The sequence below is a fragment of the Fundulus heteroclitus genome, chromosome 6, assembly GCF_011125445.2.
Source record: "Fundulus heteroclitus isolate FHET01 chromosome 6, MU-UCD_Fhet_4.1, whole genome shotgun sequence".
In the NCBI taxonomy this organism is placed as follows: Eukaryota; Metazoa; Chordata; class Actinopteri; order Cyprinodontiformes; family Fundulidae; genus Fundulus; species Fundulus heteroclitus.
In genome coordinates, this window is record NC_046366.1 from 13187150 (window position 1) to 13211904 (window position 24755).

At 43.7% G+C, this 24755-nt stretch overlaps 3 protein-coding genes across 3 annotated transcripts; all 3 read right to left on the minus strand.

Annotated features, from left to right (window-relative positions):
• Nucleotides 1–627: 627 nt before the first annotated feature.
• On the minus strand, nucleotides 628–15372 carry LOC105934553 (fibronectin type III domain-containing protein 7). Its single transcript, XM_021322629.2, has 15 exons — nucleotides 15115–15372; nucleotides 14007–14264; nucleotides 12604–12864; nucleotides 12246–12503; nucleotides 11879–12139; nucleotides 10141–10386; nucleotides 9798–10061; nucleotides 9439–9699; nucleotides 8542–8814; nucleotides 5411–5671; nucleotides 5071–5331; nucleotides 4006–4296; nucleotides 2302–2538; nucleotides 2160–2216; nucleotides 628–1281 (listed from the first exon to the last, which is right to left on the minus strand). Exons 1-15 carry the CDS (start codon nucleotides 15188–15190, stop codon nucleotides 995–997), a joined length of 3552 nt encoding a protein of 1183 aa, XP_021178304.2. The 5' UTR covers nucleotides 15191–15372; the 3' UTR covers nucleotides 628–994.
• An 83-nt stretch (nucleotides 15373–15455) lies between these two features.
• On the minus strand, nucleotides 15456–18440 carry LOC118563358 (fibronectin type III domain-containing protein 7-like). The gene is made up of 3 exons (XM_036137767.1): nucleotides 18194–18440; nucleotides 17291–17557; nucleotides 15456–15748 (listed from the first exon to the last, which is right to left on the minus strand). The coding sequence occupies exons 1-3, from the start codon at nucleotides 18405–18407 to the stop codon at nucleotides 15456–15458; spliced, it is 774 nt and encodes a 257-aa protein (XP_035993660.1). The 5' UTR covers nucleotides 18408–18440.
• A 34-nt stretch (nucleotides 18441–18474) lies between these two features.
• On the minus strand, nucleotides 18475–24568 carry LOC118563359 (fibronectin type III domain-containing protein 7-like). The gene is made up of 7 exons (XM_036137768.1): nucleotides 24294–24568; nucleotides 22540–22800; nucleotides 22183–22443; nucleotides 21177–21443; nucleotides 20839–21093; nucleotides 20485–20751; nucleotides 18475–18788 (listed from the first exon to the last, which is right to left on the minus strand). The coding sequence occupies exons 2-7, from the start codon at nucleotides 22775–22777 to the stop codon at nucleotides 18475–18477; spliced, it is 1602 nt and encodes a 533-aa protein (XP_035993661.1). The 5' UTR covers nucleotides 22778–22800; nucleotides 24294–24568.
• Between the last annotated feature and the right edge of the window lie 187 nt (nucleotides 24569–24755).

Here is a 24755-nt window from a genome sequence, read left to right on the forward strand (position 1 = left end):
AAAGAAAAGCTCGGAGTTAGGAAAATGGAGGCCTTTTAAAGTTTGAAGTTTAAAGCCTGTTAAAGTTTCAGAATGGATAAGAATTATGAAACTAGACAAAGGTGCTGCTGGTCATAATTAGACCAGCAGCACCTTTTTTTTTTTTTTTATAAAAAGTAAAAAAACAAGCAACTGGACTTGTTTTTCGTAGTTGAAGATGTTTCGCTTCCTCTCCAGGAAGCTTTCTCAATTCAAAAAGTGAAACTTGTATATTGTATTTATTTGTTACACATAGAATGATAAATTTCAAGTGTTTCTTTTAATTTTGACTGGACCAGCACCTGTAGATCTTACTGCCTGAAACCTTCTTATGCTTCTGTTTTTATTAACACTAAAGTTTGTTCCTGAGCACCAACACCTACGTATGGATCATTTCTAAACTAGCGGAAAAAGATTCACTAAATATCAGGAACAGTATCCACTGGCCTTCAAACAAACACTTTATATTGCATGTTATGAAGATTTTTGACACATTTTCTGTAGGATGGAAAAATAATCTCAATGGAGTGATGACATGACCTGCACAGGCCAGGTGGAGGTAAACATGGGGAAAAGGTCATTTAGAGTCAGAAAAGCTGAATCCTGTTAGGGTTCATTTTCACTTTAATTGGAATATCAGAGAATAAAAAAGATTTAAATCAATAAAATACGTTTAAAGTGCAACATTTGGTCATGTTTATACACTTTCTGATATATTAGAGATAAGCAAGTTCTTGTTGCATTTACAAAAGTGGAAAAAAGCGTCGCTGTGAACATTATGCAGCTTTAACCAACAGAAGACAATAGTACAGTTGGGTTTTAAACATGCATTTAAGCCAACGTGTGACATTTAAATTCAAAGCATCATGCTACCCAAAACATGTTCCATAATCTATTGCATCTAAACGTGCACTCAGAGTACAGGAAATGCCACATCAAGTGTGCTTCCTCCTGCATCAGAAAGCGTGTTCCCCCTTCACTGCGTCGTCCCTCGGCCTGTTTGGACACACACAGGCTCAGACTCCGGTCCGCTCACGTCTGCGGCGTTGGAGGCCGAGACGGAGAAACAGTAGGCAGAGTCAGGGCTCAGGTCGCTGAGAATGACGCTCTCCCCGTACACGGTGAGCTCCTGGCTGTCGTCTGAGCTGCCTTGCTTCCTGACCAGCAGGCTGTAAAAGGAAGCGTCCTCCACCGGAGACCACTGGAGGAAGACGATTGTTGGGAGGGCATGTGTGACGTCCAGCAGCGGAGCGGAGAGGTCTCCTGGTGAAGGAAGACCAGCCAGATGATGTCAGCCATCTACCTCCTGTTTATCCTTGTTTGGTTAAATTCAGACTGCTTGAAGGCTGTTACAGGATAACCTATAAATTACCATTTTGACTGAGAGTCCAGATTGCTTTAAATGCGGCTTACAGCTTTCCTGCATCATTGGGTGGTCTTTCTTCCACTAAACTTTCTATGACCAGCCTGCTTTAGAAGCTATAAATTTTTTTGTCTAATATAAAACATTCACTAGTCGGCCATAACGTGGCCATTAGATAATACACTTCTGTATTATCACTTTTGTATAGGAAAATGACTGCAGGGTTTTCTTTTACTGTAAGCTGTAATAATGAAAATTCAAAGAAATATTTAATACATTTGAATATCTATTTTAAGAGGCTTTTGTGTCAGGTAAAAAAAAATCAACCTTTAAGTATTATCAAAGAAATATTAAAAATACTTTTCATTAAGCCCCCCTTTCTGCATGAGAAATGTAGCTGTTTTTATTGGTCTGATGCAATATTACAGTCTTAAATGCTGTGCTTTTAAGGAAAGAAATATCATAATTAACAGAACAAAATGCATCAAAACATCATTAGTCTTGTTATTTTATATATCGTGTCTCCCCTAGTGAATTAAGTTACTGAAATAAATGAATGTTTCAACAACATTCAAGTTTATTGAAATTGACTCTATATCACTCTGTGTGTGAAGTAATGGTAGTATTAACTTTTACTTTTATGTTATTATAATTCAATTATAATAACACATTACTTTTTTATTCTAGTTTATTTATGGAAGAGAAGAGCAATTCTAACATAAACGCAATACTTAGAATGAATTAACCTGTTACTCCATCCCACAAATTGTAAACTCACCATTCACTCGTATTCTTTTTTCCCTGAGATCTCTCCTTCTGCGCGACGTTGCTGTAACTAAAGCGTGGAGAGAAAAAAAAAAACGAGTTTATGGGGTTTTATGTTTTTTTTTTACCCACACAGATGCACTATTGGTTCCTACCTTCCATGACATTGGCAGGTTGACTTTCTCCTGCAGCGTTGCTGGCTGTGACCACCAGACTGCTGAAGGAGACGTTGGTCAGGGAGCAGGAGAGGCCTGCGGTGCTGCAGAGCCGCCTCTGTGACGACACGCTGCCACTGTACAGGGTGTACGTGGTGGCAAACACCGAGGAGTTCCACGAGACGCTGACCGAGGAGCTGCTGCTGCTGTACTTCGCTCCTGATGGTGGACAAGGGGCTGCGAGAGGGTAAACACGGGAGTCTCTTAATGCCTTTTTCAGCAGTGGTTTGATAATTGCTGTTTTTAATGTTCTTTTTTGTTACTACATTCTATCCCTACTTGCTTTTATTCTATTTTCTATCTACATTTTATTATTTTGGTATATCTTAATCATGTAAAGCACTTTGTATTGTCTTGTACTGAATTGTGCTATATAAATAAATTTGCCTTGCCTTGCCTTGCCTTTACTTTCACCATTAAAGGTGCGGTGAGGATATGCATTTGAGACGGGCTGCATCTGTGTAGCCGGTGTCAGGGTGCTGGTCATCAAAGAAGTGCAGCTAATGCGACAGGTGGAATCTGGGATTGGACCCACAACTTTCCGATTGCAAGACGACAACGCTACCCACTGATTACTAAAGTATGCAATTATGATATGCATAATAATGTGTATTATTGATTAAATAACTGACTTCTTTAATACAAGGTTTAAAAGGTCTCAAATCCAGCAACATCTTTTGACAGAAATAACTGAACTATATACAGTTTTCTAGATTAAACTCTTCAAGTCCTTAACTATATTTATGTATACCGAAGTCATTTTTAAGGCAGGTTTAAGTACAATATTGACTTTAGTACGCAAGCACTGTTTATTTTGGCCTCAGTGGTGCTGAAAAGGACACGTTTTATTGTCAGAAAGGCTAGTAATTTAAATTAGTTGACATAAACTTTGTTTTTCTTTTATAAACTTGCCCCTCACAGTATGGCGGAGGCCCTGACCTGTTGTTTCTATTAGCATGAAAGCTAATGAAGCAAATTCAGAGGCTGCGTCCTTAGACTGGGTCCTTTGAAGGAAGCAGCCTCTGAATTCAGACACAGCTAATGCCCGCTCTGCTTTGCACTTTCTCACTATTTAAAGCTGATAATGACAGGCCTTGATGAGAAATGCTATGCTACTCAGCAGGTATTGCATATGGTTATTAGTGTCAGCAGAGACTGTCTTTTTTTTTATGAGGATACCAATAATCCAAAAAATAGAAAGCAGTGATGCTTATTTTGTGTTGCCTTCATGCGGAAAAACTATCCATCCATCCATCCATCCATCCATCCATCCATCCATCCATCCATATAAGTTTGGGAACCCTTGTTCTACATAAACCACTTCCATGTGTTTTATTGCTGTCGAGTTTCTAACTTGAACTCCATGCATTGTTCAAATATATATATAATATGGATCAAGAGTTTTAAGCTTGATTAAAGAGGGGGAAAAACAAGATGTCTGATCAGTTGCCTTATGTGATGTCACCAGGGACATGTGGAAGCGTGTTTTTGGGAAGGTGGCAGAAAAGCTGACCCTTTCATGTTGTTCAATAGGCCTGAGACCATTTCTAAAGCGAGTTTGACTGATTTTACAGAAAAGTCTTGACTTGAAACTTTAAAAATAATCGCTCGCTCTTTGGCTAAACGTGTAAAAATGCAGTCTACCTGTTGTTCCATTGAGAGCCGCTGACTTGTCGCTCATGCCTGCGGCATTCCTGCTCCTCAGCGTGGCGACGTAGGAGGAGCTGCAGGGTAGAGGGATCTCAAAGTACGTCACATTGGTCCAGTAGGAGGAGATCTCAAACAGGGCGTGGCCGTCTCCCAGCAGACTCCCCGTCAGGGTCAGCAGGTACTCCGGTTCTCCACAGGTAACCTCCGTCCAGGTGAAGCGCATCACCTGGCTCTCCATCTGCATCGGCAACTCTTGCACCTCGACGGATTGAGGAGGGCAAGGAGCTGCATGGGCCGAGGGCAACGATTAGCTCGCTGGTTTATATCAAGGATCAACTCTTTAAAACAGGGGTGTCAAACTCATTTTGGTTGAGGGGCCGCAGTCAGCTTAATCTGATCTCAACAGGGCCACACGAGTTAACTCATTGCAAGATTAAATAGAACTAATAAAAGTGGACTTGTTGTTGATTTTTATATTAAGTTAATTTCACTTTTACCCAATATATTATGAATAACCTCAGCGTTTTTAAGAAAAGTATGTGCAATTTCAACAATACTTTTACTCAGTTAAACATTTACTTGTGCATTATGCATAAGAACTGATCACAGTGATTATACAATGTTGAAAAACATTTATTCACATTTTTTGGAACTTAAAAACACTGTCCTGCATGACAAAATACATCAAACAGATAAAAATTAAGAAATGATTTGAATTTTTCCACACCTGAAGCTTAATCTGCTAATTAAAACACAGCGCCCATCGTGGACAATATAGGAACCGCATATTTTCAATTATACAAAGTACATGTTTTTTTTAATAATTGTTTTATCATTCTCTTCCTTTTATCTTGTCCACTTGTGAAAGTCAAATCTGATGAGCTCTTTGTGGCATCTTATTGCCACATTGCCAGACAGGACACTGGAAAAAAAAAAAAATTATAATGATAATGCATTTAGCCACAGGGCCGGACTAAATTGTTCGGCGGGCCGGATCCGGCCCGCGGGCCGTATGTTTGACACCCCTGCTTTAAAAGAAGCAACATGCTGGACTTATACCTCCTGCGATCTGCACGGCGTTGCTGGAGGAGCTGTTGCACGTTCCATTTGAGGCCTGCACGCTGAAACTGTAGACTTTCCCACAGACGAGACCGTTGATGGTGCAGCCGGGCTCCGTGCTGTGACAGCAGAGCCTATCTCCGTCTTCAGCTTGAGCGCAGCCATAATAGTCTTCAGCGTTGTCACTGGGCGCCCAGGTCAGCGCCGCAGACTGATTGTCACAATGGAAAGTCTTGGAGAGTCCACTTGGCTGGCAGGGGCCTGAACAGAGGGGGAGAGTTTAGACGCCGGTAACTGAAAACCTCAGGAATACAGCCGCGGGTGTCTCAGTTTCTGGCACCTGTGATCACGGTTGCATCTGGACTGGCTCTGCTGGTGCAGTTCTCGTGACTGGCGACCACAGACACCGTGTACCGCTGGTCACAGTGGAGCCCCGACAGGGTGCAGTTACTGGAGGTGGCGTTGCAGGCGCGCTCGTGTCCGTTCGCAGCCACGGCGAACACGCGGTAGGTGTCAGCGACGGGGGACGGGGTCCAGGACACCAGAGCGCTGTGATGCTCACAGGAGACGTCCACCGACACATCCCCGGGAGCACAGGGCTCTGCACAAAAAAGAGAAGGTATATGTCACGTTAACAGCTTCACATTTTATTTTAGGTGTTTAATCATGGAGGATGCCATGGGTGCTGGGAAGCATTCATCTAATCAACTAAGAGGCCACTCTGGAGGAGCTGCAGAGATGTACTTCTCAGGTGGTGAAATCTGTTGACAGGACAGCTGTTAGTCATGCTATCCATAAATGTGGCTTCTGTGCAAGAGCTGCAATGAGAAAGTCCTTGTTGAACACTGTGTTCTGCACTGCAAAAACGGAACTAAAAATAAGTAAAATCTTCTTAAAATTTGTGTATTTTTCTTGTTTTGAGCAGGTAAATAAGATGATCTGCCAATAGAATAAGATTTTTGCACTTAAAATAGGAACAATTCATCTCCATCATCTTATTTCAAGTGCAGGATGTCTAATTATCGTATTTTAGGGGCCAAAACACTCATCCCATTGGGAGATAATCTTATTTAGCTGCTCAAATCTAGGACAAAAACACTAATTTTAGGAACATTTTACTTATTTTTAGATCCGTTTTTGTAGTGTGGGTTGTTTCTTCATGCGCCAGCTACAAGTTGTTGCTATTTTTCTCTCCTGTGTTTTTTCACAGCTCAGTGGGATATTAATACAGTAACGATGGCGAAGGCTTAAATTTCATAACTTCACCTCTGCGCTTGAGTCCTTTGTACCAGTTCCCTGAACTATATATAATTTTCAACGAATCTCTCCAGATAATAATATCAAAGCACCTCAAAAGAAAAAAAAAACACTTAAAGCAAATGATCAAACTTATAATTAACCAAACGCTATATAAGCTGCTTTTTGAACAAGACACCCAGAGTCCATCTCAGTGTTGCAAACGCTGTCTCTCCTTTAGTTTGACTTCCTGGATTCATCACAGCCACCAGGTCCTGGTCATGTGGCCTCACAGACCTGCTGGAGGTCTTCTGGTCCCTGTTAAACTAAGTAAATCCAACCTAAGCATCTCTGCCGCATCTGTTGCTTGGAAACACGACAAAACCTAAAACAGACATGCTGAAAAAGTGAATATGATCTACATAGCAACAAGAGATGCCCTTAAAGGGGACATGTCATGATTTCAATGCCTTTCTTGTCATATTTAAATCATTCAGTCGTAGTCTACATAAAGTGGAACCACAATGATATGGTCTGAATTCCTCGTTAATGTTGCCCCACAGCTCCTCTTTGCCCTGTTCTGAGGTGCTTCTGATAGCAAGTTGCTTTGCCTCTTTAAATTTAAATGAGGCACTTCACACCATGCCCCCCTTCGAGCCGCGGGGCGCACCCCTCCACCCCGTTTGGCTATTTTTGTGGCATGCAGGTCGACTGTGTAATGAATTACAGGACTGTCTCAGAAAATTAGAATATTGTGATAAAGTTCTTTATTTTCTGTAATGCAATTAAAAAACATGAAATGTCATACATTCTGGATTCATTACAAATCAACTGAAATATCGCAAGCCTTTTATTGTTTTAATATCGCTGATTATGGCATACAGCTGAAGAAAACTCAAATATCCTATCTCAAAATATTAGAATATCGTGAAAAAGTATACTAGTAGGCTATTCAACTAATCACTTGAATCGTCTAATTAACTGGAAACACTGCAGGGTTTCCTGAGCCTTGAAAAACACTCAGCTTGGTTCAGTAAACTAAATCACAAGTATGGTAGTGGTTAAGAGACGACATAAGATTCTCCCAGTAATTGGTGTACTGACCATGGCATTACTGTCCTTGATTGGCCTGCCAATTCCCCTGACCTGAACCCCATAGAGAATTTGTGGGGTATTGTGAAGAAGAAGCTGAAAGACACCAGAGCCAACAATGCAAATGAGCTAAAGGCCGCTATTGAAGCATCCTGGGCATCCATAACACCTCAGCAATGCCACAGGCTGATTGCCTCCATGCCATGTCGCATTGATGCAGTAATCTGTGCAAAAGGATTCCCAACCAAGTACTGAGTGCATTAATGGACATTTTCAAATGTTTGATTTTGTTTTGCTGTTATAATTTCTTTTTTTACTTGGTCTGAGGAAATATTCTAATATTTTTGTGATAGGATTTTTGAGTTTTCTTCAGCTGTACGCCATAATCAGCCATATTAAAACAATAAAAGGCTTGCGATATTTCAGTTGATTTGTAATGAATTCAGAATGTATGACATTTCATGTTTTTTAATTGCATTACAGAAAATAAAGAATTTTATCACAATATTCTAATTTTCTGAGACAGTCCTGTATATTGGTTAAACACAGCCAACAACCAAACATTTTTAGTTCCACATGAGTTTTAGACTACAAAGGTCCGGCAAGAAAAAACCCCGACAGATTCTGAAAAACTGTTAGCCGGAAGTCAATGTAGCTCTGCAGCAAATACTGTGACATAATTGTAATAATGAATAAAAAAACAAAAGTGTAACCGAGAAAACTGAATGGATTGAAACAATGACCCAAACAGAATATAAAGACATCTACGCAGCACCGGGACCAACTACATTCAGATTTTCTGCACTCATAGAGACTCCAAGTACACAACAAAATGTATTTAATGCACAATATGTTAAATGTGCACAAGCTGCCCAGACGTCTTTGACTCTCAGAAGAACTCGTACTACAGTCAGTCCTCTGATTCTGGATTAAAAATAATCCAGAACGCTGTAATGCTCAGCAGAGCACTTTGTCGATGTTACTGAAAGGCAATCTCAAAAACAACCTTGCTCCACATTCTTGCAGCCTCAACATGTAATCCATCTTTTTTTGCCTAATCTGTCAAGCAACTGATAAGCATCTGTTCACATTTATGTTTCTTTCTTGCTGCTAATCAACACTATGAGACATAATAAACCGTACCCATGCTGATTCTGTAGGGTGGACTCCTCAGAGAGCTGCATCGGTCTGACGAGGCTGCCACGATGATGGTGTAGCGCAGACCGCAGCGCGCTCCCCGGAGGAAGCAGCTGCCGCCGGTGCTGTTGCAGGTCAGATAGGTTTGGTCGCTGGCCTCCGCCACGGCAATGTGCAATGTGCTCTCCGCGCCGCCGCCCTCCGTCAGCCCCCACTCAACGAGGATGGAGGAATTATGGCACTGAGCGAAGGCGGTGATGGCAGAGAGGGAGCAGGGCGCTGAGGGACAGGACACATTTTAGCTTTACTCCACCATAATCAAAAGGGTTTCTGCACCTCGGACTAACAGCCACACGCTTGGATGTGTGGCGTTGAGACTGCATGTGACAGACAAACACACAATTGTGCATGATTTTGTAGAAGAAGGAAAAACTATTTGCAAATAAAATCCACAGGCTTAAGCCTTTTAGGAGGGCAACAATGCTAAGCATCCAGCCTGATCAAAACATCATTCATTTTAAAAAACAGACCCAAATCCTTTTGCGAATCCGTGAAAACACTTGAACATCGATGTTCACAGATGCTGTCGTAACTAGAAAAGAGGGCCATCATTTCAGTCTCCAGATGTGCTCAGATGCAATAAACATACATTCTGATGACGTGGAGCTTTAACAAAACGGACTCCTGACTCCAGGAGACTGAATTATATCACAATGTTATGATTTCTATTCGCGTAAAACTGTAAATCCAATCATGAGTTTCCTTTACAATTACACCCTTGTGTTGGTTTATCACACCGAGTCTCAATAAAATACATTTTAAAGCAGGTTCCAAGCAGCAGGAATACTTTTGCAGAGCCATCTGCTTGTCCTGACCCAGACGGCCGGCTCTGGGTGAGAATACCTGTCCGTAAGATGATGGAGGCACTTGGCGGACTCTCGCACTGGCCGTTTCTGGCGGTGACGGTGAAATTGTAGGAAACGCCACAGGCCAGGTCCTCCACCTCGCACGTCGTATTGGAGGTGGTGCAGTTGGCCGTGTAGGCGTCTCCTCCGACAGCTGACACGGTGTAGCTCTCCGCCCCCGGAGCAGCGTCCCAGGAGATCCAGGCGGAGTTGGTCACACAGTCGAGGTGGCCGCTGACTCCTTGAGGCTGACAGGGTGCTGAGAAGAACACACCAGAGCTGTAAATATCCGGATAGTGACCGGAGGGAGGGTTGTTAATGGGAAATGTGATGTTTTTTATCTTTTATTTTCTATACCTGAGTGGATGCTGCGGCTCTGATTGTGCTCGCTCTGACAGTCGCCTCTCACAGAGGTGACTTGAACGGTGTAGGCGTGACCACATGTTAAGTTGCTTGTGGAGCAGACGTTGCTTGTGGTGTTGCATAATTCACCAGTCTCTCCGCCGGCAGCCGTCAGGGACACCAGGAAGTGGTCCACGTGTCTCACAGCATCCCAGGTGACCGTCAGGTCGTTCGACAGACAGCTGAGCTGGACGTTCAGGTTGTGGGGAGGGCAGGGGCCTGAGAATACAAAGCAAGCTTGGAAGGAAGTCCACCTCAGAATTTAGGTCATCATCTGAACCGTCGCTGCGTCTTTTACCTGATTCGAAAAGCACAGGCTGACTGGGGCGACTGGAGCAGCGGTCATCCTCCGCCACCACCTGAACCGCGTAGTCCGCCCCGCATGCCAGGCAGCTGAGGTCGGAGGCGGTGCAGCTGTCGTCGCTGTGGCTGCCGTTGGCCAACACCGAGTACCGCAGAGCTCCTCGACTGGGAGACCAGGACACAGCAGCCGAGTTGTTGGAGCAGTCCATCTTCACAGAGACGTCGGTGGGAATGCAAGGCCCTGAACGTAGCGACAAGATGATGATAGTGGGAGTCACTTTGAACTGTAATGTGCTGAGGAAAGGGTTTAACCTGTAGGGCTAAAAGGAAGGCAGTAATTTAAGCATTTATAGGAGCCTCGACATTTATTGGCACCATCTGTAACAGTGAGTGAAAAGCTTGAAACACAAAGGGGAGAAACCAGCTCAGAGGCTCCGGTCATGGCAGATGATCAAAGGAGAGGCATCTTTTAATGTAATTACTTTCACATGAGACTGTTTTGGATTGTTTTGTTTTCATATTATTGACATTTTGTATTTAGAACTGCATAACTCTAAACTGGACCCTGCACCACTCGTGCACATTTTGCATCATTGCATCTCCATCTAGCATTACAAATGCTGCCGAACTTGCAGTTTCCAGATGCATATTTACACAAATGCCTTTCGCACAATAATTTCTGCACATACAAATGGTTTTTCATTGTTCTCTTCTACTGCATTGTTTACATTTCAATTGTTTACTTTTTAAATCACTGCTGCAATTTTCCTGCATTGTTTCATTTAAATTGTTTACTTTTTAATCACTGCTGCAATGTATATTGTCATTTACAAGCTGTTCATTCTGTATGCACTCTGTACATACAAAATGACAAATAAAGATGTCTAAGTCTAGTCAGGTTATCTTTGTCTGATTTTAATGTTGGGAGATCTACTATTTCAGAGCACTGTCAAATGAAACGACTGACTATATTTGGCCCAATCAGCAGGCAATACTTTTATTTATTTATTTTTTGTTGAGGCAATAATTAGATCTTTATTCCTGAAAATCCTTTTTTGTTTTTGTTTAGGCGTAAATCCTTTTCCATTAGTCCAAAACACAACAAGAGCACATTTTAAAAATGTAAATAAGGAAAATGAATTAAGTAATTTTTTCCTCACAAAGTAGAATACCAGCAAGCATGTCCAGCACATATATTTAAAGGCGCTTTCAAAGTTTTAATCTGCCTCAACATTAACTTTCAGGACGCAGAATAAACAAAGCATTTGACAAAAGTCTCACGTAGGAGCTCTTTGGGCTCAGGCCCGTATTAAGACAATGTGGTGCCCCTGGGCACCATACCTCAACCCCCCCCACCCCCCCTCCCCCTCCTTACCCGTGCTGTCCTCCAGATATAATCAAGGGGATTTCTGTAATGTAATTTACTATTTACTAACTTACACAACTACATGTAGGCATATGAGCAGTGAGCAATATCCAAATATCTCATTTTAAAATGTTGAAATCAAAAAAATCTTGATTTATTTATCATTTATTATTATTGTGACATCAGTGTTCACAAAACGAATAATGCATGGTCTTTCAACAATAAGTAAATAATATAACAACTTATGAAAAATATATTTTTAAAGCATGTGTCATGTGGTGCCCCCCCATGGTTGGTGCCCCTGGGCACTGGCCCACTGGCCCTTATGGATAATCCGGCCCTGCCATTTCAGCAGGCTGACTCTCACCTGACTGCAGACTTGCAGTTTCTCTGGAGGTGACGTTACACTGCTGGTTGGAAGCCGTGACTGACACCGAGAAGTTGTGGCCGCACGTCAGGCCGCTGATGCTGCATGCACCGGCATCCGACACGCACATCTTGGAGACGCCCGCGTCCGTCTGCACGGCGGCCGTGTAGTAGTCTGAGCCGTTGGAGGAGCCCCAGGTTACCACCGCGATGCCCGACAGGCAGTCCTGCGTGGCGGAGATCCCCTCTGGCATGCACGGCCCTAAAGAAGATCAATGAAGATTAAAACTTGGAGCTCGTGGCTGATATTCAAAAATCCACGAAGCATATTTTTGCCTCTAAAAGTTCTGTCTGGTTGGTATACGCACAGGTCTGGACGGAGGTGGACGCGCTCGACCCGCCGGGACAGTGCTGGTTGTAGGGGGTGACTGTGAGGCTGTAGTTTTGGCCGCATGTAAATTCAGAGAAAAGGGCCGTGGTGATGTTGGTGCTGAGACCGATCACTTGGTCTCCCGTCTCAGCTGAAACCGCGTAGGTCTCTGTGCGGTTGTTGGTGTCCCAGCCCAGAGAAACAACCTTCTTGTCACAGTCTACGGAGGCAGCCAGGTTCTGGGGCCTGCAGGAATCTAGGAGGAATTAACATTCACCATCAACAGCTCTGCGTTCAGATTTATGTTATGGATCAAACATTTCTTTCCGTGCCACATTAAACTTTCCGTGACATACTCATATAGATGACAGAGGAGTTGCCCGACAAGCGGATGCAGTGGTCAGCCTCCGCGCCCACAGTCACTGCGTACTGCTCCCCGCAGTGCAGCTCGCTCCAGGTGCAGGAAGTGGTGTTGGTGCGGCACAGGTGAACGTGGCCGTCCAGGCCCGTCGCTCGGGCGATGTAAGATTCGGCGCCGTCACTGGGGCCCCAGCTGACGGACCCCACGCTGGACCCGCACTGCGCTGACGTCACCACGTCCCTGGGGGCGCACGGACCTGGGAGAGATGATGGGGTACTAGGTGTTCACACAGGACCGGGCTGGTTTGGTTAGGGAGCTTTAAAGCTATCATCGTTTGATGAGTGCATTTTGTATTTCCACCTGTATATTATATTCAGTACACATCCAGCTGTAAATTTAGTTCACAATACTAGTTATCTATATATACATATCTGTAAAACTCTATTTATAATAATAGCCACCTGTATATTATATTCAGTACACATCCAGCTGTAAATTTAGTTTGCAATACTAGTTATCTATACATATCTGTACATATCTGTAAAACTCTATTTATAGTAATATCCACCTGTATATTATATTCAGTACACATCCAGCTGTAAATTTAGTTTGCAATACTAGTTATCTATATATACATATCTGAACATATCTGTAAAACTCTATTTATAGTAATATCCACCTGTATATTATATTCAGTACACATCCAGCTGTAAATTTAGTTTGCAATACTAGTTATCTATATATTATTCTCATAGGACAAATCTATCAGTAAATTCTGTTTATAATAGTATCCATCTCTATATTTATTCAGTAATAACCCATGTCCTGTACTTATGGAACCATTGTTTATCCTGCACTTGCTGCTATTGCACTTCTGGTTAGACCTAAACTGCATTTCGTTGCCTTGTACCTGTACCTGTGTTATGACAATAAAGTTGAATCTAATCTAATCTAAGTTGCTCAGATTACATTTGACGTTAAAATTGGTCTGATGGTTCTGAGACGTGTCTGTCAAAACAAATCTGCTTTTCCACCACGCGGCACCTGGAAACTTACTGGAATCTGGCCGGTTTCCAGTAATAAAGAGCCTGTTAGTGAAAACTGCCAACATTTCACAGGCAGCTTAAAAACATCAAAGTCGCATCTTAAAAATAACTCAACGCCAAATAAAATCAACGTTTACAACCATTTCGATTTGAAGGTACCATTCACAGAGTTCTTACTGTAACTCTGTGAATGGTACCTTCAAACTGATATATAGGCCTCCTTCCCTATCTAGAAAGAGTGATAGATTTAACTCTATCACTCTTTCCTCTACTTTCAAAAACCCGTGCGAAAAGAAAAACACCAACACAAAGTGAAAATGATGTGAAAATGTGAACTGCATGAAGGAAATACCGGTCTTAAAGAAGAAAGGACTGCTGGGCGTGCTGTGACAGCGGCTGCTCTGAGCTTGGACGGTGACGTTGTAGTGCTGCCCGCAGGGTAACGTGGCTGAATAAAGCGTCCCGGTTGTGTTGTAGACCGCCATGTACCCGAGGCTCCCCATTGCTGTGACTGAATAATTGGCTCCATGGCCTGTTTGATACCAGGAGAGCTGCACTTCCTCACTCTCACAGAAGGTCTGAGCAGAAACATTCAGCGGCCGGCAAGGTTCTGAGACGAAGGGAGAACGAACAGAGAGGAGGCGGTTAGCACAACACATCGACCTGCTGGTGAAGACATGATTATTGCAAAGTGTGTTAGTAGTTCAACCGATGACATACGTTTTCGAATATTATTAGTGTTTCAAACTTAAAATCATGGTACATTTTATAGGTTTTTGTTCTGTTTTCAATATGTTCACAAATGATTGTGATGCTAAATCGCTCTCCAGAGACAGTGGTACCCCTGGTGAAGATGTCAACTCGGGGAGTCTTGGTGATCTCACCCTTTGCTCCAATGAGCTTTAGCGATTTCCTAACTCTACTCACCATCCTGCTTACCCGATCCTTGTCCAGCCTTATTTGTCATTTACTTTGATTGTGTTAAACCTTTCAATTTTTGCTCTGACTGTAGACATGTATTACTTTGGAAATTTGCAACCAGTAATTTAAACAAACACACACACAAAAACATTTGTTTTTGTAATTAGATCTTTCAGAATTGCACTATGTAGATGTAAAATATAAATAGATAGATAAAATATATATAATATATAGATAAAAATATTTGTTTTAATAGAAAAACATGTTTCTATTAAAACATGCTCCTCTATCATGCAGTAACATTATGAAATACATTTGAACTAGAGGAGGCATCATGCTGCCTTGTAGCACCTTAATAACAGTCTATCTATCTATCTGTCTGTCTGTCTGTCTGTCTGTCTGTCTCTCTCTCTCTCTCTCTCTCTCTCTCTATATATATATATATATATATATATATATATGTATATCTACATGTATATATATATATATATATATAGAGAGAGAGAGATAAACAAAACAATATTACAGGCTCTAAATACCTGTTTGGATGAGAGTAAGGCTGCTTTCTGGGCTCCAGCAGCCTCCACCAAATGCTGCAACCGTAAAGTTATACATTTCTCCACAGTCAAGACCAGTGAACTTGCAGGAGGAGCCCGAGGAGTTGCACGTTCTCAGTTCTCCTCCTGATGACTTGATAGCGCTTGCTGTGTGCACTTCAGCGTCTGGCCTCTCATCCCAGGATAGGACAGCAGAGTGGAGGCCACACAGCAGACTGGCAGACACGTGCTGAGGTGCGCAAGGGCCTGGGAGAAGGCATCAGAGGATTGGGGTAACACTGCAGAGGAACAGACTGACTGCTGCTGTGATTCAGGACCAGCGGTTAAAACTCACGGGTGGTGATGCTGACGGGCGTGTGAGCGGTGAGGCTGCATTGCTCGTTGGTGGCGGTGAGGCTGAGGTTGTAGGTCTGTCCACAGCTTAAACCCGTCACATTACAGAAGCTGTGCTGAGTGGTGCACAGAGTGTGAAGGCTTCCTCCCACAATGGCTGTGACTGAGATGTTTGATGGTTTACTGATGGACATCAGTGGTAAAGGAGTACTCCAGGACACGGTGGCATTGCTGTCAGACTCGCAGCTTACCTCTGCTGCAACGTCACCGGGCAGACATGGAGCTGGCAAAAAAAGACACAACACACTTTACCTTATGGACTCAAAAAAGGCGATGTTGTGCCTCTGAAAATGATAAATAACCCTTGAAGCTTTTCAGAGTTTGTTGTGTTAAAACCAAAATTCTTGCCTTGGGGCCTTTTGTGTGCTAGACTAACACATGCAGCGTTTGACTCTGGATTAAATGGTGAAGGTGCACAGCTTGCAAGAAAAATATTGCAGGGTGCTAAACATGTGCATTCATGTCCCTTTATGACAGTGGTGCAGGATTTAGGGAGTTTGTCCTGCAATTGGCGGGTTGCTGGTTTGATTCCCTGCTCCGACCATCTCAGTTGTTGTGTCCTTGGGCAAAACACTTCACCTGTATTGCCTGCTGGCGGTGGTCAGAGGGTCTGGGGGGACTCATCTATGGCAGCCTCGCCTCTGTCAGTCTGCCCTGGGCAGCTGTGGTTACGAACATAGCTCACCACCGTCAGGGTGTGAATGACTGATTGTAGTGTGAAGCGCTTTGGGGTCGTTGGACTAGTTAAAGCGCTGTACAAGTACAAGCAATTTAACATTTACTTTGATACCCCTGAATAAAATCCAGAGGCTTTCTAACTAGTAAATTGATTCAAACTGTGTGTTTTTTCACCTCGGTATAAATGCAGCTGTTCTGTGAGAACATTAAAGAATAAACAGCAAGACCAGGGTTGTTAGGTCATTTAACTCTTTCCTGAGCTTTGAGCATCTATGATTCATCTTCTGAAAATATAAACAGTATGAACCAAACCTTTAAAAACATCACCATGCACCTAAATTGAGAGAACAGGAGAGAGGAGGTGAACAATAACTACAGAAGCAGTCAAGACATCTATGTCAACTCTGCAGAGATTCAACACACACGGGAGAGCATGTTAACAAGCCAACTATTGATCACACATTTTATAAATATGGCCTTTATGTAAGTGTGGAAAGAAAAAAAATCTTTTTTAGAGAGAAAGTTTGAAAAGTTTGGTTTGCAGTTTGGTATAAGCCCTGTAGGGGACAGAGCAGACATGTGGAAGAAGGTGCTGTGGTCACATAAGACCACATATGTAATTATTGCTGATGCACAATGACAGGTGGTGGAAAGCTAACGCTGGACATACGCCACAAATAGACCATATCCACAGTGAAACATGGTAGTGGCAGCATCATGCTGTTATGGAAAGATGAACTGAGCTAAATACAGGGAAATCCTAGAAGAAAAGGCTTGAGACTGGGGACACCGGATGAGTGTCCAGCAGGACAGCAATCCTAAACATACAACAAAGCTACATTTTTAGCTCAAAGCATTATCATGAATGGTCTATTCAAAGTTCAGATCTAAAGCCCAACTGGAAATCTGTGGTACAAATTTAATAAAAATGCACGTCACACTTTTGAAAGCCATTGTTCTATCCTATTTTATCCTCTAACTTTTTGTTTGTCTGTCACATAAAGTCTGACTTTTATGGTTAAAACACGGCAGAATGTGAAAAGTTTCAAGACGGTGTAGAATCACACTTATAACACATAATATTTACCCGATGTAAGATAGACCGCTGCGCTGTCTGAGCTGTTGTACTGCTGTCCCAAAGCTTTGACCCAAACTCTGTAGGCGGTTCCACACATCAGCCCGAGCACGCTGCAGTAGCTGTCTGCGCTTGTGCTCACGCAGGAGGCGGCGTGGCCATTTTGGTCGTCCAAGTAGGCGACGTAACCCACAGCGAGGTCGCTCTGCTGCCAGGACACGGTCGCACTGAGCTGTTCGCATGACATGTTGGCACGGATGTTTGTGGGTGGGCAGGGTGCTGCGGGTCAAACAGACAGTCAGAACAGACACATGCATGTATGAATGACGGAAACACAGACAGGAGTAGGGCTGGGTATCATTTAGGATGAGCCGATACAATACGACTCTCGATATATAGTTCAACGATACAATATATGATTCTCGATATAGCTCAGCTTGATTTGATTGACTCCAATATCAATATTTATTACTTTCAAATTAATGTCCTAAGTCATTCAAACCACAAAACCTGCCAAATATTATATTTATGTTCAATTTATTGAACACTGATACATTAACAGGAAAATAAAGTGCATTAAAAGTGTTCATTTTTAAAGTGCATTTGGTTCAATGCATTTAACGGTATCACAGAAACCAAAAATGTCCCAAACGTCTGATTTTAGGGACGAAGGCGCTTTGAAAATCCTGTCAGCCATTCCGCAAGTTTGTCTCACTTGCACTTCCTCGCTGTGAACAGTAATGGTGCACTGTAATAACACCCCCTAGGGGTTGGGAGGTATATCGATATTGAAAGCCAGAATATCGACATTCATTTTTTTTTAAAAAAAACATTGATATTAATCTTTGAATCGATTTTTATGCACAGCCCTAGACAGGCGCATGCTGTTAAGTGAAGGTAAACAAAGTGACGTACCTGTAATGAGGCGATGGGGCGCTGAGCTCACAGTGTTGTTGCAGGCCAGGTTTCTGGTCTCCACCGTGATGTTGTAGGTCTGGCTGCACTGCAGGCCTCTCAGGGAGCACTGAGTGCTGGTGGAGTTGCAGGAGACGGCCAGGCCCTGCTCCGTCACCGCCGATGCAGAGTACCGGCCAGAGCCTCGTTGTTGCGGACCACATGACCTGGGCATCGCTCCCGTTGTAGTGCACAGACAGATTGGTCGGAGTGCACGGTTCTGAGGGAGAAGAGGCAGTGAACTAATCTGATGGACTTCTTTGGGGAACCGTGAATGCCCAACGCTCTCTACCTGTGATGAGGTGTCCTGCCATGTGAGCCGTGCTGTTACATGCCTCTCCAAGAGCCTTTACGGTGACGTTGTACTCTTCATCACAATCCAGGGCGCTCAGCTGGCAGCTGGTGGCGTTGGTGGAGCAGCTGGTGACGTGGCCTGATGGAGATGTCAGCACGGCAGCATAGGACACAGCTCCAGCACCGGGCTGCCAGGACGCAGTGGCAGTGGAGCGGACCTGACAGTCCATAGAGGCTTCAATACTGTGTGGCGGGCAGGGTACTGTTTGGAGCAGGAAGAACAGGACTAATCAGTGAACGTTTGCAAAGTGGACAAAATGGCTCTCAGCCCAGGGTGGCATCTTGTCAGGGAGGCACAAACAAGGAACGAAAGAGCAAAAAGAAAAGTTATTTGGCTTAAAAATAAGTTTTTTATCGCTCTATCATCTCCCAAAAATCTGCAAACAGGTTCCTGAGCTTGCAGCTATAGAGGTGTACCACTGAGGTGGAAGAATTAATTATAGCAAAGTTGAGCAGAGATGCGTTCATCTGCGGAGATAATTCTCTTATGTTCATTTTGAATAAATCAAAATTAGTTGGTCCCTGACGCTAAAGCAAAGGGCTTATCCTTACAGGAACAAGCCCAAGTGGTCTTCTACTGTCTTAAACTACCTCCAGTCTGAAAAACAACATAGAGATTAGTGGACATGTTATTTTATTAACCTTTAAACCTTCGTTACACCAGAAATCCTGGATGTTGCACCACCAGTGATCATCCTGAGTGAAACATGTAAAGCATTTCCATACAGAATAATTTCCTTAAAAAAAGTTATACACTCTAAAAGTCATTATAAAACCAACTTTTGTACACCTTTCATTTTTACACTGTGTCACTTTTATGTCAGTCGGAACGCTTTGCATGGTCTGTTCTCAGTGCACGTTTCACACAGGAAGATCAATGGTGACGCACTGCCTCCTATCTCTGTTGGGATTTCTAATGAACATGACTCGCCTATAACGTGTCATCAGAACCTATTTTGAAATATGCTGAACTATAAGTAAATCACACCTCTGATTTCCTTGATGTCATAAATAATCTTAAAAAGTCATACTTAGGTATGCAACCTGGACAAAAACCAGAGTTGCTAGACTTGCATCATATTTATATTATTGGCATTGGGGTGTTTTGTGATGATGTCATTAATGAGTTCGCCCCAAGGAGGATAATAACTATTCAACAATTTTTTCTGCTTGGACGTTTCGGACATAAGAACGAAGTTTATTATTAGCCATAGATATGACCGTATAGCAGTGATTCCCAAAAGAATAAGGAAATATTTTCAGCCCCACCTCCATCCCAACAAAATGGTTCAATAATTTAACTTTTATCGTTTTCTGTTTTAATGCGTTAAAGCTGTTATTTACCCAGAATCCCTTTTGCAATTCATAACACACACACACACACACACACACACACACACATATATACATATATATATATATATATATATATATATATATATATATATATATATATATATATATATATATATATATATATATATATATATATATAGGTTAATTTCGAAAATATAACAATGATTTCTAACAACTAGAATGTTTCAACTTTGCCACACGTTTTTAACAATATAAAAGGCTTTTAGTCCGACTCATACCTGCAGTCAACGTTTAACTAGCTATGAACCTCATGTCGCAAAAATAATATGAAGCCATTAAACTGCAGTTACATTAACGTTTGTACTGTTTTAGGAGTATATTATTAGCGTTCATCAGACTACTGACCGCTGGTGCAGACCAAACAGCAGGGGGTGCTGTTGTCACATTTACAATGATTTAGAAGGCCTGTATTTTCTACTATTTGAGAATAACTGGCATATAGGGAGCTGGCAGTGAAATGTTTGGAGCGGGAGCCGTTTTCTCAGACTATTGTGTTTTTGCCGTTTGCAGCGTAGCTTCACCTGATGTCAGTGAAACCACAGAGCTGTCTGTGCTGTTGTACTGCTCTCCCAAGGCCTTGACCCAAACTCTGTAGATGGAGCCACACGCCAGCCCACGGACCGCGCAGCTCGTCTCTGTGTCAGTGCCAGTGCAGGAGGCGTAGTGTCCGCTTTGGTTGTCAAAGTAGGCGACGTAGCCCACAGCGAGGCCACTCTGCTGCCAGGACACAGTCGCAGCGAGCTGATCACAGGATAGGCTGGTTTGAATGTTTGTGGGAGGGCAGGGGGCTAAACGAGGGGAAAAGACACACGTGTAAATATTAAAAAGAGGAAGACAGTAAGTGTAAAAACTGAATCTCTTATCTGGTGACGGACCTGTCTTGAGGGGGGATATGTCAGAGACCACATCGCCACAGGCCTGGTTCATTGCCGTTACCGCTATGTTGTAAACTTGGCTGCACAGGAGGCCACGGAGGAAGCAGCTAGTGGTATTGGTGGTACAGGCGACCACTGATCCGCTGTTTGCCACGGCCCGAACCGAGTATGAGGCGGCGCCTTCAGCTGGGCTCCACATCACCCGAGCAACACTCACATTGTACTCAACAGAGACGTTCATCGGGACACAGGGCTCTGACGGTGGATAAAGAACACGAGTCGTATCGATGTTCATGCCTGATTCGGATCTCTAGTCCAATTATTTGTGTTAAACTCACCTGTAGAGAACGTTACAGGAGCACTGGCAGGTCCTGGACAGCCTGCATGGATCGCCTGCACAACGACGGAGTACCGCTGTCCGCAGACCAGCTGGTCCAGGTCACAGGATGTGCCCATGTCACTGCAGGATGCGTTGTGTCCAGCAGAGGAGGTGGCCAGAGCGCTGTAGGCCGTGACCACGGCGGCAGAGGCTTTGGTCCAACCGATCAGAGCTTTACGCGTCGTGCAGTTCAGGTCGGCTGATACGCTAATGGGAGGACATGGAGCTAAAAAAAAGGAGAAATGGTGCAGTTTAGAGGTAGAAATTAAAAGACAGGTAAAAATCTAATTAAAGTTGAAAAGATGTGTTTGGACTTTAGGAAACGCCCTTTTGCTTTCTTGTGAGTTATCTTCTAAATTTAGTTGTGTTATGCACATGAGGCTTTATATCTGCAGTATACAGCAGCCCTAAAGCGCAACCAAGACATTTACAAAAAGGCTCCAAACATTTATCAAAGTAGTAGCAGAGTTAGCAGAATATTTCTACTAAATTTAAGTATATACACTCAACAAAAGTATAAACGCAACACTTTTGGTTTTGCTCCCATTTTTTATGAGATGAACTCAAAGATCTAAAACCTTTTCCACATACACAATATCACCAATTGATATAATCTGAAATATGGTTCACAAACCAGTCTAAATCTGTGATAGTGAGCACTTCTCCTTTGCTGAGATAATCCATCCCACCTCACATCAAGATGCTGATTAGACACCATGATTAGTGCACAGGTGTGCCTTAGACTGCCCACAATAAAAGGCCACTCTGAAATAGTTTGTGCACCCTGTGCACCCTGTGCACCCTGTTTTGTGCGTGCCTTCTTTGTCTCTTCCCTTTTCCCCTTTTCATTTTTTTTGCATTGCCTCTCAGCGTTACCCTACTCGCTGCCCCAGAAAGAAAACGACCATCTTCGAAGATGCTGCATTTCTCATAGACACAGAGAAGTAAAAGCACTGCTGCTGTACCGGTGTGCGTCTCCACGACGTGGCTCATGTCGCTCACGCACACGTTGGTGTATCCGGTCACAGAGAAGGTGTAGAGCTGACCGCAGCTCAGGTCCAGGAAGGAGCAGCCGCTCCCCGTGGCGTCACAGGTGGAGTTCACGCCCGAGGCCGAGGCGGCTCTAACGGTGTAGTTCTGCGCCGTGCTGCCTTCCTGCCACTTCACCATCATCACGTTGGAGCTGCAGTTCAGCTCGGCGGTGGCGTTCTCCGCTTTGCAAGGAGCTACAGCAGGTCAACCACACGTTTCCAGTTAGAATCTCTCAGAGTGAGGATTTCACATGCAAAGCGTGAATGCGGAACAGGCCCCGGTCCACTCACCGGACTGAACCTTGTAGTCTGAGCCGGCGATGACGTCACAGTCGATGGAGGAGGAGGTGACGGCCACCTCGTAGATCCTGCCGCACCTGAGACCGTGGATGGAGCAGTGGTTGGATGTTGAGTTACAGGAGGCTCGGTGTCCGTCCGTGCTGATGGCCCAGGCCATGTACTCATCAGAACCGGTGGTCTGAGTCCAGTTCACGCTCATCGTGTTGGTGTCACAGTCCAACTCAGCCATGACATCGTCTGGCAGGCAGGGGGCTGAGGCGCGCAGGTTGGGATAAACAAAATTAGAAGACCTTATAATCAAAGGAAGGATTCTACAAATTAATATGATTAATTCTTGAGTTGGAGGGGCGCAGTGGGTAGTGCTGTTGCAATGCAGCAAGAAGGTCCTGGGTTCAAGTCCAACCCTTAGCTTGCAAAAACATGATTGTTAGCTCAATCGGCCTCTCTAAATTCTCCTTAGATGTGTGTGTGTGTGTGTGTGTGTGTGTGTGTGTGTGTGTGTGTGTGTGTGTGTGTGAGAATGGTTGCGTTGCCCTGTGATAGACTGGCGACCTGTCCAGGGTGTACCCTGCTTCTCGCAGGTGGAGATAGGCACCCCACAAGGGATAGATGTGTTAGAAAATGAATGGATGGATAATGCTTGAGTCTGTAAAAAATAAATCTTCAAATTAAGAGATACTGCAATGCAGGTGTAGGTATGTCAGGAAACTGCAACAAGAATGCTGGCAAATAAATTTGCTGATATCTACGTTCAGAGAATTACATAAATAGTTTAAAACAACTGAGCTTGTTTGTCACCCGCTGTGACAGGATCATAAAGGAAGTTTAAAAAAAAAACAATCCAAAGCCCACTTTTAGAGAAGTGCAGCAAAAGGTGGGCTTTGGGTTACCAATGACTGCCCACAATCGACATGGCAGCTACAAATGACTTAAAGACAATCGGACTTGCGCTCAGTTTTTGTGAATATGCTTTTGACGCCGATCCAGGAGTCTCTGTCAATCCTGGGCTTTACCAGGGGTGCCAAGAGGTGTAGAGGGTATCTCCATATTTAAGAAACCAATGGACCATTTTGTAAAGTATTTGTCTAAATGGAGAGTGCTCAGAACTCTCCCCTGCTCCCTCCTCCCCCGCTGACACCTGTGGATGCTTTGCTGAACTGTGGGCCGGCTGATAACATCAAGGACAATGGCCTCTGGAGAGTGTTCACGGAGATATAAACACTTTCACCCAAACACACACACATAACTGATACTCATAAAACTGATGAACTTACGTACACTCGACGGGTCTCAAATGTTTACTTTCTGCATATATGTGTCTTGTTTTATTTGTGCTTTTCGTGCTATGAGGGTTTCTTTTGTCAGTTGTTTGACTCTTTATTGGTGGGAGCATAAATTGTCAAACATCTGTCTTTTTTTCCCCCCTCCTTTTTCCCCATGTTGTTGTAATCTTCCTTCAACAGATAAGGGCAGCGCCTTGTGGACAGTATTGTCCTTGGCTGCACGGCCTCAGTGAACCGTCTCCCCCCTGAAATGTTTGTGATGTTTATGTAATGGTGATGGTACTGAAACAGCAATTTACCTCTGGTCTGATTCTGATTCTGATAAACTCTTTATGGATTTGGTTTGGAAAAAGTCGTGTGAAAAAACATCCCCCTCATCTAGGGTAGCACAATAACCCCCCCCCCCCTCCCTCTTTCTGAGGGTCATCTAAATGAACAACTGCCACGGTGTTGTTGTCTCACCAGAATCGAAGTGAATGTCAGCGTGCTCGGTGCTGTTGCAGCTCTCTGTGGAGGCCACCAGCGTTGCAGAGTACGAGTGGCCGCAGTGCAGCTTCACTGCGCAGGAGGTGCCACTGGAGGAGCAGGATGCGACGTGGCCGTGCTCCCCGGTAATCTCAACCACGTAGGTACCTGCTCCGCTGCTCTCTGCCCAGGAGAAGTTTCCATTGTTGGTCCCACAGTCCACCTGAACGGTCAGGTTTGTGGGCTGACAAGGAGCTGCGGTGAAACGTTGATGTTTATGTTTTAATCAGCCTGATTGTTTTTGAGGCATGTGAAATGTTTTTTTTTTTGCTGTAGAAAGATATCCTACCTGTGCTTATTTCTACCGGTGGACTGTAGATACTCCTGCAGCCCGTCTCCTGTGCTGCCACACGGAAAGTATACCTTTCTCCACAGAGCAGATTAGGCAGAGAGTGAGAT